The sequence below is a fragment of the Thermomyces dupontii genome (assembly GCF_041956625.1).
Source record: "Thermomyces dupontii strain NRRL 2155 unplaced genomic scaffold VTN31scaffold_4, whole genome shotgun sequence".
NCBI lineage: Eukaryota > Fungi > Ascomycota > Eurotiomycetes > Eurotiales > Trichocomaceae > Thermomyces > Thermomyces dupontii.
In genome coordinates, this window is record NW_027192310.1 from 1420039 (window position 1) to 1435249 (window position 15211).

The following is a 15211-nucleotide window of genomic DNA, read 5'->3' on the forward strand; positions in this document are numbered from 1 at the left end:
CTTTTGCCGGTGCTTCAACTCATCATGCAGAGTTCTCTGTCTCGATGATAGTTGCTGCTGGGTGGGGCTTCAGTGGTAGTGCCGGCGGGGTGAAGCAGTACGAGTACTCCGTATTGCTGTAAGGAAACTCGTCGAAGCTGCCCATCCTATTTTCTCGTGATCTTGGCTTCCAAGGCGATGAACATTCTAACTCCATACAGCCAACTGGCATTATGACTAGGCCGACAGTGTCGGCCTGTCCTTCAGTTGCCGATGTCAACTACTGAAAGGTAGGATAAGGAAATCGCAAGTTCAAATCACTGCAGCAATATTATGCGATGCTATTCGAGTCATAGTAGCAGCCATGTGCCAAGTAGTATTGCAGGGTGCGAATGCAACGAGAATAGCTGACTAGATAAACTCCGGAAAATGGTGATCGCGAAGAGTATATCCTGCAAAGAGTAATATACACAAGAGTCGATGGCAGCATGGGAGATACAAGCCTACTATTCCTACCGAGAAATGCCAGTTACCAATTCAACCGCCCGGTCCACTGGCAAGTCCGAGGGGATGACGCCAGCGACCTTGAGGACGGCGACGGTCTGCTCGACAATGTCGCGGGAAAGGCCGCGGGTGCCACCCTGGACGAATCGGACCGTTTCCATCCATTCACGGGCATCGTCGGGCGTATACTGGCAGCCAAACGCACCGGACGCGAGCAGGTCAACGACACGGTCCGGCTGGGCATTGAACTCGGCGATGCCCGCGTCCAGCAGGCCGAACAGGGCGGAAAGGCGGTCGTCAGTGTCGGGCTGTGGGAAAGTCGTCGTCGACGCGGCGATGAGCCAGGACGGCCATGGCGTGAAGATCTCGCCGATCTTTTTGAGAGTCGGGTGGGACCGGCCCGCCTGCTCCGCGGTGCGATCATCAAACTCTGGTTTGGTTGTGAAGTGCTCCCACATGAAGAACTCGGCAGCGTGCGCGGTCTGCTCCGGGTCGCCCGCGTGGTTCGCCGAGGAGCCGCTGCCGCTGACACCGTCGCGTAAGGCCGGGAATGGGCCAAGCACGACAGGTTCCAAGTCGTCGGGTGACCAGCCTTGTCGCTGCGACAGGACAAACGACATGATGTGCGAGCCGCTGGTTTTTTGCGTCCATCAGCATCGACCAGTTCTTTCCTTTATGCCAGGAAAATGGAGGAAGAGTATGCCTACCTGCCAATGCGACTAACCCCCGCCCTCTTCCCCTTCAGATCCTCCACTCCCTTCAAATCCCCTCGGTCGCGCCCCGTTACAATTGCCCATCGCAGCGGCGTCTCAACCCACTGACCGACAACCTTGTATCCTCCCTCACTGCCAGCGCTCGTTCCCTCGCCGACCTGCTGCTTGCCCGTCAGCCCCGCAATCCAACCCTCCGTCAGCCCAATGCCGATATCGATATCGTTTCCGCGCAGGGCCGTGATCATGTGGCCCGTGCCGGAGGGAAACGGGCGGATCTCAATGACGAAAGGGAGCGCATCTTTTTGTGGGAGCCGCACAGCGAGATGGAGGGGGGTCAGGTAGTGTTCTTTTCACATGTTAGCCACAAGGATCGCGCGTATTGGATTTGGAGCTCAACGCTACCGGGAACGTAGCCAATGCGGATCTTGGGTTTGGAAGCCATTGTAACTGCCGACGTCCGAATTCGAGCAATTGGATGATTCCCTGGCCTTTGGTGTCTACAGTATTCAAGCCTTCTGGGTGCAGCTTATCTGATAAAATCCGGCAGAGCGGGGTGTGCGGGGTGCCGGAGTGCCGGAGTCAGGATGATGCAACAAATTCAAATCGCTACGCCAATCATTCGCATACTCGTACTATGTGTCTATTCAAGACTCAGGTTAATCGAATATCCTTCTCGTCTCCTCGCTCCGCGCCGTGAACGGGACGCCGTGGCAAATGCTCAAACATCCAGTATTGTACCCCTAGGTAGGCGTCGCAGACGGACTGAAAGGTGGCGCACATCTTGAATCCCAGGGGAACCAGGTCTTTGGTGCTGAAAAGATAGTAAATCTTCATCGCATCGCCCAGCAGCCACGCGACAATCACAGACAGTCGGAAACCGCGGCATGAGCGGGCGCGCTGGTTGGTGATGATCTGCGGCAAAGGCAGCAGCGCTTCGACGGTGAGTCCTGCAGTGCCGAGGAGGTCGATGTAGGCCTCCGTACACGAGATAACCGGGAGGAACACATGGATAGCGAGCAGCGTTGCCGTCATGTAGCCCAGGAAGAGCCAGTACCTATAGAGACCAAGTCGGTTAGCCGGAGAGGACACACGGCCCGGCAACGTAGGCCGATACTCACGGTTTCTCGCTTTTCCACTGCCAAAAATTATACGGTCGTCGGAATCCTAGAGCCGCTGAGTCCGCACGCTGGCCGCTGAACGGGACATGCTCAATGCCTTCCTTGACGCCGGGAGCCGGTCGATTGGCCAAGGCCACCTTGAGCAAAAGCAGCTGCACGAGGATCATATTGATGGCCTGGAGTAACAGCGCGGCCGAGTAGTATGCGCCGAACCAGTAAAAGACCCTATCGAGGCAAAGGTCAAAGATCCGGAAGAGATACTCAGGAACCGTCCAACCTCGAACTTTTCCTTATTCCGCAAACCAGGGTGCAGCACTCACTTTAGTATTGACGCCACGAGCATGATGAGGGGAATGTCGAGCGAAAACCCAGCCGAACTCCTCGTCCGGTGGATGCTATAGATCTGATCGGCGTACGAGGTGATGGGTGACGTGATCAGCCTGGGGAATCGATGCGCGTTAGCGTTCGGATCATCGCGGATCAGACAAACATACATGAAAGGAGCCACATATTCCAGGATTATCGCATAGAGCCACATTGTTGAGTTCCGGCAGGTTTTATTCTATTCCAAACAATGCGCGACGCCGGAAGTGATCGCGTGAGAGAGTCTGATAGTACTCAAGGGCACTTGGTACTAGTCAACTCGGAGTGATTAGACAAAGATAGGAGTCTTTCAACAGAAGATTGAATCAAACGAAGAGTTCGAATCACTGCAGAAGGACGTTGATTCCACTGAAGTTGCTCAAGAATCAAATCAAAGCTGTCTCCAGGCCCAGAGGCTGCTGGAGCTTTGGGGCACGAAAAAAAGAGTTCCAAATCGGGAATCGCTTCATCTTGACGGCGGAGCTTGGCGCCGGGGCGGAGCCAGAGTTGCTCGCGGCGTATTGTTGTATCAGCATATATGTACTGCAGGTGCATAGCGAACTACTCAAGCACCTCTCGCATTCTTCACAACTTCAAAGATCACGGATTTCAAAGCGCCAGAACCTCATCAGCTCATCGTTGCGTAGTATCTCTCACCCCGAGTCCAGTAGGTACTCCGTACTCAGCTCCAAATTCACCATACCTCCCTCACTGAAAATACCTGATTTCTTCCTGAGAGTACTTCCAGGTACTACCAGGCGAGTTCTGCAGACAGAAGGCGTTATGTTGTGACATAGGACAGAGCCCTGGAACCAGGCAAATCAAACAGACCGTCCATTTCTCTACTTGTACACGATTCGAACTAAAACTCGATCCGCCACGAACGGCCAATGTGGACGCCCGGCATCTTAACCACCGCGTACGATGCCTTGCCAGCGCTGCCAACCGTGTACTGCAGCGGCGCCGAACGCCCTTGCTTCGCCCCGTCCTCCATCACCGTCACCTCGGATTTGTCCCGCCACTCCGTCGGCGCGTTGACAAGCACAATCTTCTCCACCTGCACGCCGGCCATCCTCTTGAGATACTCAGCGGTTTTGGCGCCCGACACACCAATGTCCTCCGACGTCAGCGCCGAATCGCGGAAGACGAAGCGTCGATGGATGTACGCGCCCTTTTCAAAGTCGTAGGTCTCGCCGTCGTCAACGTACAATGTGCCCTCGGCCGTACCCGCGTCCGTGAGCACAACCAACAGCGTGTATGGATCCCACTTCATCAGCTCGCTGCTGCGGCGGGGCCGGTCCTGCCGCGGGATAATGTGCCCTGCCTGCATCAGCACCGGGATCTTCTCCAGCGGCGCGGCCACGGTGTGCCGCTTGCCCGCGCCCTGATAGACGGTGTAGTCAAAGTAGTCAAAGTACTTCTCGCCGTCCGCCAGGTAGATGTCGACCGACGTGGCCCCTTCCGTGACAACGGGTTTGGCTAGGAGACCCGTCGAGCCCAGGTACAGTTGGTCGTCGATCGCGAAGCCGTGCTCATCGTTCGGGTGCACGTAGTACTGCGGCCGCACGATGGGGAGCCCACTGACAGCCGCCTCACGGAATGCGGTGTACCACGCAGGGAGAAGTTGGTACCGGAGCCGGATCGCCTTCGTGATAATCGACAGGTACGGCTCGCCGGCCAAATATGGTTCGCGTCGCCGCGTCTCGATGTGGGCATGGGCCCGGAAGAACGGGTACCAGATCCCCGCCTGGTACCATCGCGTTAGCAACTCCTTGCTCGGGTTGCCAAAGAACCCGCCAACGTCGGCACCCGTAAAAGGATACCCGGCAATACCCTGGTTCAATACCATGGGAAGCGACGCGGCCAGATGCTCCCACTTGGCTTGGTTGTCGCCCGTCCATGTGGCTCCGAACCGCTGCGAACCAGCGTAGAAGGATCGGGTCAGGACGAATGGGCGACGCACTTCGCCCTTCTTCCGCTCGATTAGGCCCTGGAAGGTCGCGTTGAACAACGTCATTCCGTACAAATTGTGGAGGTCACGGTGCTCCCACCCGCCGTAGTGGACGTTGTCCTTGGGCATGGTCGTCTCCGGTCCGTTAAAGACCGACGGCTCGTTCATGTCATTCCAGATAAAAGTGTTGGGAGCGCTGCCCGCGAACTTGTTGTACTTGAATTGCTCCCCCCACCAGGCACGGGTAGCCGGATTGAAGCAATCAACCCAATGAGAGGACCCCGGCCAGCACCAGCCGTCGTAAATGTTACCATGCTTGTCCTTGACGGCCAGATCTTTGCTCTTGAGCTCCTCCACAATCGAATAGCCAGCCTCGTTTTTCAGATGCGGATCGATGATGACCACGAGCTTCCGGCCCGACTCATCAAGCTGCTCCTCCATTCCCTTGGGATCGGGGAAGGTCAGAGGGTCCCAGGTGAAGTACTTCTTCCCATCCGCGTACTCAATGTCCAGCCAGATGGCATCATATGGGATCTGGTAGCGGTCAAATTTGCGGTCAACGTCTCTGACATCCTCGTCTGTCACATAGTTCCAGCGGCACTGGTGGTAGGCAATGGCGAATCGCTGGGGCATAATCGTGTAGCCGGTCAACTCTGCATAGTTCATACTCAGAGTCTCGGGGTTTGGCCCAAGGAACACGAAGACATCTAGCAGGCCGGTCTCGGAGAACCAGTGCGTATGTGTTGTCCTTGGACTGCTGACTCCCAGCGCCAGTGGGTTCGTGGACGGCTTGGTCTTGACGATATCCACCCAAGTCTCTGCCGCGTTCAGCCAAAAGACCGCAACGGACGAGTTCTTGCGGTGCGCCTGCATGAACGGAATAGACCCATAAAGCGTCATGGGGCTTTGCAGCTCATATTCGAACACATCGCTATTATACAGCCGGTACGGCTCCTCATGGTTCCCGGACCCACCCCGCGTCTCGCGGAGAGACAGCGAGTCCGCATGCTCCGGGATGCCAAAAACATGTTCGTAGCCGGGGAAAGAAATATCAATGCCGACGCTCTCGGGCCCGCGCGGCTTGGAGTCAGTGTTTCCGCCAAAGGTCTCCTCCCAGAACGTCGACTCGTCCTCTTTCTCGCCCTCGGAGTTGTCCACCTTAGGGCGCCAGTGCTCGATATTCAAGAAACCACGCTCGTTCAGCTTGACGTGAGTCTGACCGTCCCTTTGGAAGGAAATCTCAAAGGGAGCATGGCGAATGACCGCCTGGTAGCTGTTCCCCGGCCCGTATTGCACCTTGGTGAAGCCAGCCTCGGTTTCGGGGTTCAGAGAGGCCGACTTGCTCACGTCCAGGCCACCCACGATGGTGTATTTTTCCGCTTCGTTGTAGCGCTCCTTGCGGACTTTGCTGTTGTGCCGCAGCTCGATGTCTCCTTTCATCCGCCTCTCCTCGTCCAGGACCACCCGGGCCACGCCGGATTCGAGGAATGATACGGTGAGCGGTAGCCTGACCTTCTCACCCGACGATACTGTCTTCAGCACGGTACCCAACAATCGGCCATCCCTGAATTCAATGCTCGAGGCATCCAGCTCGTATGGCGACGTCCAGGCGGTTCCCCGCGCCGTCGCATGGTCAGCATAAGCTCGGTTTCGCCTGCAGAAGCCGGATTGAGAGCATGTCTTGAAATTCTCATGCTTGACCGCATCTTCACATCGTCAATATCGCAGCAATCACCGAACAACAAGGAACATACAGCTTGGTACTATCAAACAGGTCAACGTTAGTAGAGTCAACAGAGCGAGCAGCATCCGCTGCCGGCTCCGTGGGCCCACTCGCGCCATTGTAATCATGCCAGAGCGATAGACGCCCTAGATAGCATTGGACAGTGTTCAACACGGCCACGAGTTCGAGTCACCTTGAGCAGAGCTGCGGATGACAGTTGGCCCAAACGATCTGAGCTGCGATAAGAGTCACGTGATTTAATATAGGTTAGGTAACGAGCTAGACCTGAATTGGGTTAGCTTCAACAGCTGAATTGCACACCTCTGGCCTCTCTTCAAAGAGGCCGCAACATTTACAACATGGCTACTAGTAAGTACAACCACTCTTCCTTGCACGGATTGAAGTTCTGAAGCATTGATCCTATGGAGTGCCAATCATTGAAGAATTGAGACCTCTCTAGATTCTAGAAGCGCCGTAGACCTTGTGGACGCCGTTACAAAGCCCACAGAATCCAGTCCTTTCTCCATGCATGGATGCCAGATGGAGGCAACAGTGGTGCCATCTTGGGCGCTGCAGGTTATCGAGTCCTCTGGGTGTCTGTTATGATCCGCTCAATTCCAGAAGCGATTCGAGTTCAATCGAGCGAGTCCTGTTGCGACGATAGTAGTAGTCTTGACCACGCGGTGTAGAAGCGTGGGCCCCGCCCGCTGGAAATTTTATGCCCCTCAGTTTTCTCCATAATAAATAAATCTTCATTCTCGCTTTCGCTTTGTGAATAATCTCTTTACGCTGCCTTTGATAGCAGATTCTCTCGAAGTGTCACTTGATTCAAAATGTCTACCAGCGAGCGCACGTATGTCTTGATCCCTTTTCTTGAACGCCGCTCTTGGGCTCTCACCGTTTGGTTGACCGAGGCTAACACCGCACAGCTTCATTGCGATTAAGCCGGACGGCGTCCAGGTATGATCAAACATGAACGGGATGCCTTCATGCAGTGGCCTGCAGATATTGACCCCAAATTCCTCCAGCGCGGCCTCATTGGCCCTATCGTTTCCCGCTTCGAGCAGCGCGGGTGAGCACTCTCCCATGCATCTAGAGAAGCCCAGGCTAAAATTGGAGCTCAGGTTCAAGCTGGTTGCCATCAAGCTGGTGACTCCGCCTCGGGAGCTTCTTGAGAAGCACTATGCCGATCTCTCAGACAAGCCGTTCTTCCCGAACCTCGTTAGCTGTGAGTGGAATAGGCACCCGGCCATGGCAAGCGGCGCTGACATGAACTGTAGACATGCTGAGCGGCCCCATCTGCGCCATGATCTGGGAGGGACGTGACGTCGTCAAGACCGGCCGCGGTGCGTACCTGTTGTCTCCGAGCCATTGGCGCCCACTAACTTGATTGTAGCCATCCTCGGCGCCACCAACCCTCTTGCCTCCGCCCCGGGCACCATCCGTGGTGACTACGCTATCGTACGTAAACCTTTCCAGGGCGTACCATGCCTATGCTAATGGAATTGCAGGATGTTGGCCGCAACGTCTGCCACGGCTCCGACAGCATCGAGAGCGCCCAGAAGGAGATTGCTCTCTGGTTCAAGGAGGAGGAGATCGTCTCCTACAAGCACAGCCAGTTCGACTGGATCTACGAGAAGCCCTGAACATTGATTGGGTCTCGGGTAGAAGTAGCATCCAGCTCGTGAATCAAAAAACTCTAGCATTTACAATTCTTTTTTAACAAGGCGCCACTCTGGCGTTATGCATTCTACCTCTATATACAGTAATCGACGTAGGTACTGCGTAGTGTGTCGGCCGTATCTTTTCCTTACTAGAAGACGATCACAACCTATGACCGACGAAACACCCTTGAAAAGCCTCTGCTAACCGGTGACACAACGACCCTCGCAAACCACGGCGTCGTCCAAACACTGGCCGCGATCCGCACCGGCAGCAGCGCCTTGGTCACCGCATACGCCGCTGCAAACTCCAGCACCAGACGCGCCCCTTTATTTGTAGCTACCGCTTGCTCCCCTCCGTCGACACTGTCTGCAGCCGTGGCCGCAGCCGCTGCGTCGACATCGCCGCGATCCACCCAGCCGCGCTTCGACATCCAATTTCCGAGCCGCCTTACACCTTCACTCCAGGTTGTATGTTCCCCCGTCATGAGATCGGGGAGCCATTCAAGGTAGTGGAACCCGGCCAGCAGGGTCAACAGCGGGACGACCGCGGTGATTTCGTGTAGGATGAGGAAGGATGTGACGTGCGCGACCGGCGCGCGGAGTAGTGGAGAGGTGTAGCGTTGTAGAAATCGTGGGAGGCGCGCATTGAGTCGGTGGAGGCGGGAGTGAGCGTCTGGGGCGGATGGTGATGGTGATGGAGAGGGTGTCGAGAAATGGCGACGCGGAAAGCGAGGGCAAAGGAAGGCATGGGATAAGCGAAGGCGAGGAATCGATCTGGTGGCGTTCATGAGTTTCAATTTGTCGGAGTTTTTCTTCAGATTGCGGGTGCAGGCTTGAATTCCGACAGCTGAGGTGAAAGTGTTGATTCATCCTGCGGAGCTACCGAAAATGTCAGCCTGATGAACTTCATCTTCCCCCGAGAACTGTGGTCCATCTGCTCCGAGAGGCTCAGAATGGCCTCGACCCATCCTGAACCGCATCAGAAATCTTCATCAGCATCGTAACTAGGTCTGATCCCTCCAGACTTGATTCGAAGCTTCCGAAACTCGCTGGGATAGGCCCCACGCTGTGATCCCGATCCTCAGGCGGGATTGAAATCGCCTCCGGTTAGATCTTCGTCTCGGACCTTCGATCTTCTCGTGCCGCTCCCACGACCGACCTTTTCCCCGTCCTGCCACCATGGACAAGATCACGGACAAGATAGCGGCGCTGCCGCCCGACGCGCATTACTTTTCACTCGAGTTTTTTCCTCCCAAAACGCAGATGGTGGGGCTTTCGGCTCGAGATATCGTGAAGCTCTGGAGGTGCTAACTGGCCGAGTAGGGATCTGTGAATCTGCAGGCCCGTCTGGAGCGTATGGCCCAGGCCTTGCGGCCTCTATTTGTGACCGTAACATGGGGCGCCGGCGGCACGACGGCGGGCAAGTCGCTTGAGCTGGCTGAGATTTGCCAGCGGCAACTGCAGCTAACGACATGTCTGCACCTGACTTGCACAAACATGAACCGGAAGTTGATCGATGAGGCGCTGGAGGAGGCCAAAGCGCTGGGCATCCGCAATATCCTAGCCCTGCGAGGAGACCCGCCGCGCAGTGCTGACTATAATACAGAAGGAGACGACGACAGTAACAGAGAGTTCACCTGGGCGGTTGATCTGGTCCGGTACATCCGCAGAGTCTACGGGGACTACTTTTGTATAGGCGTGGCGGCGTATCCAGAGGGTCATCCGGGAGACTCGTACACAGAGATTCAGGATGTGAACAAGGATCTGCCATACCTCGTTGAAAAGGTTCAAGCCGGCGCGGACTTTATCATGACACAGTTGACCTACGATCTTGAAGCATACCAGAAGTTTGAGCATCTGCTGCGAAATCATCCGTCGGGGGTGTTCAAGACCATCCCGATCATGCCTGGGTTGATGCCTATCCAAGGATACAAGAGCCTGACTCGAGTCACCAAGCTCAGTGGTGCAAGAATTCCACCGTCGATCCTGGAGCGTCTCGAGGATGTCAAGCAGGATGACGACGCTGTGAAGCGGGTCGGCGTGGACATTCTCTGCGAAATTGTGGACGGCATCAAAGCTCTACCGAACCCGGGTCCTCGGGGGTTCCACTTTTACACACTAAACCTGGAGAAGTCGGTGTCTTTCGTACTGGAGCGATGTGACCTGATCCCGCCGATGAGCGACGCCGAGGCCAGTGACGATGAGGGCGTCGCCGTGGCTGCGGGGGACGGCGCTCTGGACCCGCGGATACCGATACATCATCGCCGGGCGTCGTCCATCAACTCGGGCCCGCACAACCGGGTGATTGTGGACAAGCTGCGGATTTCGTCCGACCGGTCCTCGACACGAGGGTCGATATCGTACGAGACAACGGCGGCTCAGGCGGGTATTCCCGCGATGAACCCGCCGCCACGCAGCACGCAGCTGCAGATCTCGGAAGGAGTGGGTACTCTGGGCCGTGAAGCGACCTGGGACGATTTCCCCAACGGCCGATGGGGAGATTCGAGGTCGCCTGCGTTTGGCGAGATCGACGGATACGGCCCGTCGCTGCACGTTACGGCGGCGGTGGCGCGGCGTATTTGGGGGTATCCGGCATCGGTCTCGGATATCAGCGAGCTCTTCCGGAGACACGTCTCGGGGGAGCTGCACGTGGTGCCGTGGTCTGAGGGCGGGTCGCCAGAGGAGTCTGGACTCAATGCGGAGACGGAGACGATCCGGCCGCAGCTTCTAAAAGTCATCACAGAGTTCGATTGGTGGACTCTAGCCTCACAGCCAGCCGTGAACGGGGTCCGCAGCGACGACCCGGTATTCGGCTGGGGCCCTCGTGGCGAAGGCTTCGTGTTCCAGAAGGCGTTCGTGGAGTTTTTCTGCCAGAAGCAGGAGTACCAACAGCGCCTGAAGCCATTGCTGCTACGGTACGGACCGGACGAGTTTGCGTGGTTCGCGACAAACGCGGCTGGCGATTTCGAGACATCGTTTGACCCGCGGACGTACATGGCAAACGGCACTACCACGTCACCAGATTCCCAAAGGACAACGCCGCCGCCGCCAGATGCAGACGTCGAGGAGGACCCCACGCTGGGCCACGGCCGCGGCATGGCAGTGACGTGGGGCGTGTTCCGCGGCAAGGAGATTACAACGCCGACGATCATCGAGGAGGTCAGCTTCCGGGCATGGGGCGAGGAGGCCTTCCGCATTTGGGACGAGTGGCGCCGCATTTACCCGCGCGGATCGCCGACGGAGCGGTTCCTCGACGAGACGAAGCGGAATGTTTGGCTGGTGTGCGTGATTGGGCAGCGGTACGGCGCGGGCACAGCGCCGGGGTCGGAGGAGGAGAGGCGCGAGACGGATTCGTTGTGGAGGGTGCTTACTGGGGGAGAGTTGTAATATCAGACTATGATGACAAGAGCGTGGGATATATACTACGGACGAGTTACGACAATGCGAGCATTTCGGACGGATCCCTATCATTACAGTGCTACCTATCTAGAATAGAGGTGAGGTTTTTTTTATGGTGAACTCTGCCGCTCAGCAAACCCGTGCTGCTCCAACCCTTCTGCACCGGTATCCGGCGTCGCGACGGATGACTGCGCCTCGGCAAACTTTTGCGCAGCGTCATCAAGTTTGCCAAAAGCGCGTGGGTTCTGGCGCGGCTCGCCAGGGCCCGACGTATGATGCTGGTAGCCTCTTAGTCTAGAAAACCAGGCGATATCAGCAACAGCCCATTTAATGTAGATCAGCATGAACCCTACCTCGGCCCCTTCCCTGTAGGCACTGGTAACCCTTCTTCATACCACTGCGCGAACCGCTCCACACCCGCCTCGAGCTCCCCCGCGTCGATCGCCGCGCGGATCCGCTCAAAGAATCGGTCAAGCACATGCATGTTGTGGATCTGCAGCAGGGTCCACGCGAGCATCTCCTTTGCGGAAAGGAGATGATGGATATACGCGCGGTGGTGCATTCTGCACGAGTAGCAGGCGCAAGCGGGCATGAGCGGCTCGGTGTCGGTCTCGTAGTCTTTGGACCAGAGGTCGATCCCGAGCGGCTGCTTTCTCTCATCCCGTTCCTGTTCTCGAGAACCATCGGGGAAGGTAAATGTGAGGGCAATCCCGCCGTCTGTCATGGCACCAATGAATGGAATGGTTAGGAGGTCCACGCCGAGACGTACATCCCGCAGCACTTCGTGCGGAGAGCGCGGCTCGCCGAGAGAAAGACGGGGTAGCTGCCGCAGTGCGTCCGGCAGCGCAGAGGACTCTACCGCCGCAACCGTGGTGGAGTAGTCGTAAAACGCCAGCCCAGCGATACCCTCGCGCAGCTCATCGGCAAGATCATCCAGATACAGTCTCTGCTGGGTATTGTCGAACGGGAGAATGGGCGCAAAAAATTTCGTCTGAGGGCGAGCGTCTGCTTCTTGCTCTGCCATTCGCCGTGTCGCATCCCGCGTATACGCATGTGTCCGATCAACCATCTTCTCGCGCCTCTTGACGCCCGGCTTTGTCGAACCGGGCATCAAATCCGCCATCCCGACGACGATGTCTGGCCGCAGTGTCCCAAACACCGCGTCGAGATACTCGCGCGCCTCGAGCCGCGTGTACCCCGCGGATGTCAGTACAGAGATTGCATTGTCGGTGTTCGCAGGCGGGTCGGGCACCGGCGGTACGCGCCGGGGGCCCAGCACGAGCAGTGTGTCGTCCTGCAGGGAGGTGAATCGGCGGAGGCCGGACTCGTCCGGTTTCCGCGGGACATGGTAGATGGCAGGGAGTTGGTTGCGTGGGCGATCGAGAACTGCGCCGCATAATTAGTCAGAATTCATTCATTCGGAAGAAAAAGGGAGAGAGAGAAATACAATCCTCTAGTCCCAAGTAGACCCCCTTCACCGCGCAGTGCTCGCGTAAATTGTCGTGCGAGATATGCGGTACGGCCCCCCGCGATGTCAGCGCGAGATAATGCGGCGTGGGTATCGAGCGTCCGGCCAGAGAGAGCGTGCCGCGACGCGCTCCGAGGACGGCCGTCTCGTGGAGCACGCGGAAGTGGGCGGCCATGTCGCCGTCGTCATGGTGGTCATGGTCATTGTGCATGGTGGGATGGGATTTCTTCGGCGGCCGCTCTTAGCCTCCGATTCTGGACTTTTATTATCCCCACCACGATATCCAGATTATTCTCCATTCTCCAGGAAAGGCACAATGACAAAATCTAGTCGCGGCGCCCTCATCGTCGTCGAGGGCCTCGACCGCGCCGGCAAGTCGAGCCAGTGCGAGCGGTTGCTCCGAGGTTTGCTCGATGCAAATTACAAGGCCAAGTACATTCGCTTTCCGGGTACACTCGGTTCATTCCATCGATGAGTTCTCTATCTACCAGATCTAATTATTCTGCAGACCGAAGCACTCCCACTGGAAAACTCATTGACAGCTATCTCCGCGGCGACACACAGCTTGACGACCATGCCGTGCACTTGCTCTTCTCCGCGAATCGCTGGGAAAAGGCCCAAAGCATCCGCGACGACATTGCCGACGGAATCACCGTTATCATTGACCGTTATTCCTACTCCGGAGCTGTCTACTCCACTGCAAAGAATATCCCTGGCCTGTCCCTCGACTGGGCCTGGCATCCCGAGGTTGGTTTGCCGCGCCCCGACCTGAGTCTCTTTCTCAGCATCTCCCCTGACGAAGCGGCCCGCCGTGGCGGCTACGGCGGCGAACGCTATGAGACAAATGCCATGCAGACTAGCGTTCGCGAGCTGTTCACGTACTTAGTCCGCCTGCCACATAATGACGAGTTCTGCGTGGTCGACGCCGGAAAAGCGTTCGACGAAGTTGCGGACTTGATCTTCCAGCGTGTTGTCGAGTGTCTGAACAAGATCGACTCGCTGGGTCCTTTGCGGATATTCGGCCCTACGTCGTTCATCCCGGAAAAGTGCGCCGAGTCCTCGGCGTCGTGATTCCACAGTCACCCATCGCCCTCGCTATCATCGATCACAACCACGTCCGGAGCCCCAGCTTCATTGTCGCTCGTGTCGGATCCCATCTCCACCTGGTCTAGCCACGTGTCATCCAGTTCGTCATCATCGCACATCTCCCTCTGACCTCGGGATTCGTCGGTGTCGATCAGTTTGCTGAGCTTTGCATTGCGACGAGTATGACCAATCCTTGTAGACTTGTGCGCATGTCCTGTTTGCATCATCTTCTCAATCGTCTCTCGGCCCCGCAGCCGCAGACTTAAGTCCTTCATCAATGTGCTCCATGATACCTCAGATCCACATCCCGGGCATTCGCCTCCGACTGGTAGTGCTTGGTCACTCCCCTCATCTTCTAGAAACCTTTTAGATAGACATGTCATATGCGCTGCAAAACGGCACCCTATTCCAGGGCATACGGTGATCAAATCACGTTCAAGAGACAACTGTTTGTGACAAATGCCACAGTGAACTAGATTGCTATCGTCTAATATCCGCGTCGACTTCTCCACGTGCTCGCGGACTGTGCGGTAGGATGGGTCAATATGCGACATGTCGTTCCGAGGCAGGTTGGGATCGAGAATACTGCGGCCCGAACACTGAATGTCCGCCTCGACCCGGATGTTGTCTGGAAGGAGACTGTCGACACGATCCGTCCAGGCGATCCACGAGCTATGCACGTCAGATGCCAGGAATCGCACCGTCAATGGCCATCGGCCGAAATAGCGCGTCCTCAGCAGGCGATGCAGATCTGCCAGGTGTCCGACAAGAGACCGTGTCTGTCGCTTTTTTTGCACATTCTTCTGGCCATTGGACGCAGCTCCGTTACATTCTGCAGCCGTGAAATGCCTACACAACTGGGGATGCTGCCACGCCCATCTACCGTGGCCGGTCAGCTGTTTCATTCGCATCGGCACCACCCAGCACGGTGCTCGACTCACTCAAACTGCAGCGCCGCAGTTCGGCTCATGAACCCCTCCACAATCACTACCGTCTCCCATGGTCGCAGGTTGTGCCGAGCGGTTCGGTGCGCTCCGCCCTTGGTGGTTCCATTGTGTTGCGCCAGCCGTCGCGCAGGATTCGGCGTCGACCCGACATAGAGCGACGCATGGCGAACCACCGAGCGGAGAAGGTAGCAGCAGTAAAACGCGGGGATTGGCCGGGGTATACTATTGTCGGTCTCCATTTCGATTCGCTCAGCGTCCACCTGCTGGTGCGACGCGGCGCGCTTCTGCTTCTTATC

General features: G+C 56.9%; 9 protein-coding genes across 9 annotated transcripts; 3 read left to right on the forward strand and 6 right to left on the reverse strand.

Annotated features, from left to right (window-relative positions):
- Nucleotides 1-491: 491 nt before the first annotated feature.
- On the reverse strand, nucleotides 492-1103 carry VTN31DRAFT_5037 (uncharacterized protein; the record flags this gene model as incomplete). The annotated part of the gene is made up of 1 exon (XM_069405492.1): nucleotides 492-1103. One exon carries the CDS (start codon nucleotides 1101-1103, stop codon nucleotides 492-494), a length of 612 nt encoding a protein of 203 aa, XP_069260550.1.
- A 744-nt stretch (nucleotides 1104-1847) lies between these two features.
- On the reverse strand, nucleotides 1848-2852 carry VTN31DRAFT_5038 (uncharacterized protein; the record flags this gene model as incomplete). Its single annotated transcript, XM_069405493.1, has 4 exons — nucleotides 1848-2250; nucleotides 2315-2539; nucleotides 2635-2754; nucleotides 2809-2852. The coding sequence occupies 4 exons, from the start codon at nucleotides 2850-2852 to the stop codon at nucleotides 1848-1850; spliced, it is 792 nt and encodes a 263-aa protein (XP_069260551.1).
- A 687-nt stretch (nucleotides 2853-3539) lies between these two features.
- Nucleotides 3540-6470, reverse strand: VTN31DRAFT_5039 (uncharacterized protein; the record flags this gene model as incomplete). The annotated part of the gene is made up of 2 exons (XM_069405494.1): nucleotides 3540-6334; nucleotides 6383-6470. 2 exons carry the CDS (start codon nucleotides 6468-6470, stop codon nucleotides 3540-3542), a joined length of 2883 nt encoding a protein of 960 aa, XP_069260552.1.
- A 714-nt stretch (nucleotides 6471-7184) lies between these two features.
- VTN31DRAFT_5040 (uncharacterized protein) lies at nucleotides 7185-7997 on the forward strand (the record flags this gene model as incomplete). The annotated part of the gene is made up of 7 exons (XM_069405496.1): nucleotides 7185-7204; nucleotides 7281-7311; nucleotides 7380-7423; nucleotides 7476-7579; nucleotides 7632-7697; nucleotides 7748-7812; nucleotides 7863-7997. 7 exons carry the CDS (start codon nucleotides 7185-7187, stop codon nucleotides 7995-7997), a joined length of 465 nt encoding a protein of 154 aa, XP_069260553.1.
- A 185-nt stretch (nucleotides 7998-8182) lies between these two features.
- VTN31DRAFT_5041 (uncharacterized protein) lies at nucleotides 8183-8803 on the reverse strand (the record flags this gene model as incomplete). Its single annotated transcript, XM_069405497.1, has 1 exon — nucleotides 8183-8803. One exon carries the CDS (start codon nucleotides 8801-8803, stop codon nucleotides 8183-8185), a length of 621 nt encoding a protein of 206 aa, XP_069260554.1.
- Nucleotides 8804-9194: 391 nt separating this feature from the next.
- Nucleotides 9195-11402, forward strand: VTN31DRAFT_5042 (uncharacterized protein; the record flags this gene model as incomplete). The annotated part of the gene is made up of 2 exons (XM_069405498.1): nucleotides 9195-9281; nucleotides 9339-11402. 2 exons carry the CDS (start codon nucleotides 9195-9197, stop codon nucleotides 11400-11402), a joined length of 2151 nt encoding a protein of 716 aa, XP_069260555.1.
- A 122-nt stretch (nucleotides 11403-11524) lies between these two features.
- Nucleotides 11525-13057, reverse strand: VTN31DRAFT_5043 (uncharacterized protein; the record flags this gene model as incomplete). The annotated part of the gene is made up of 3 exons (XM_069405499.1): nucleotides 11525-11708; nucleotides 11768-12800; nucleotides 12862-13057. The coding sequence occupies 3 exons, from the start codon at nucleotides 13055-13057 to the stop codon at nucleotides 11525-11527; spliced, it is 1413 nt and encodes a 470-aa protein (XP_069260556.1).
- Nucleotides 13058-13198: 141 nt separating this feature from the next.
- Nucleotides 13199-13953, forward strand: VTN31DRAFT_5044 (uncharacterized protein; the record flags this gene model as incomplete). Its single annotated transcript, XM_069405500.1, has 2 exons — nucleotides 13199-13331; nucleotides 13391-13953. 2 exons carry the CDS (start codon nucleotides 13199-13201, stop codon nucleotides 13951-13953), a joined length of 696 nt encoding a protein of 231 aa, XP_069260557.1.
- Nucleotides 13954-13961: 8 nt separating this feature from the next.
- On the reverse strand, nucleotides 13962-15154 carry VTN31DRAFT_5045 (uncharacterized protein; the record flags this gene model as incomplete). The annotated part of the gene is made up of 2 exons (XM_069405501.1): nucleotides 13962-14847; nucleotides 14910-15154. 2 exons carry the CDS (start codon nucleotides 15152-15154, stop codon nucleotides 13962-13964), a joined length of 1131 nt encoding a protein of 376 aa, XP_069260558.1.
- Nucleotides 15155-15211: the final 57 nt, after the last annotated feature.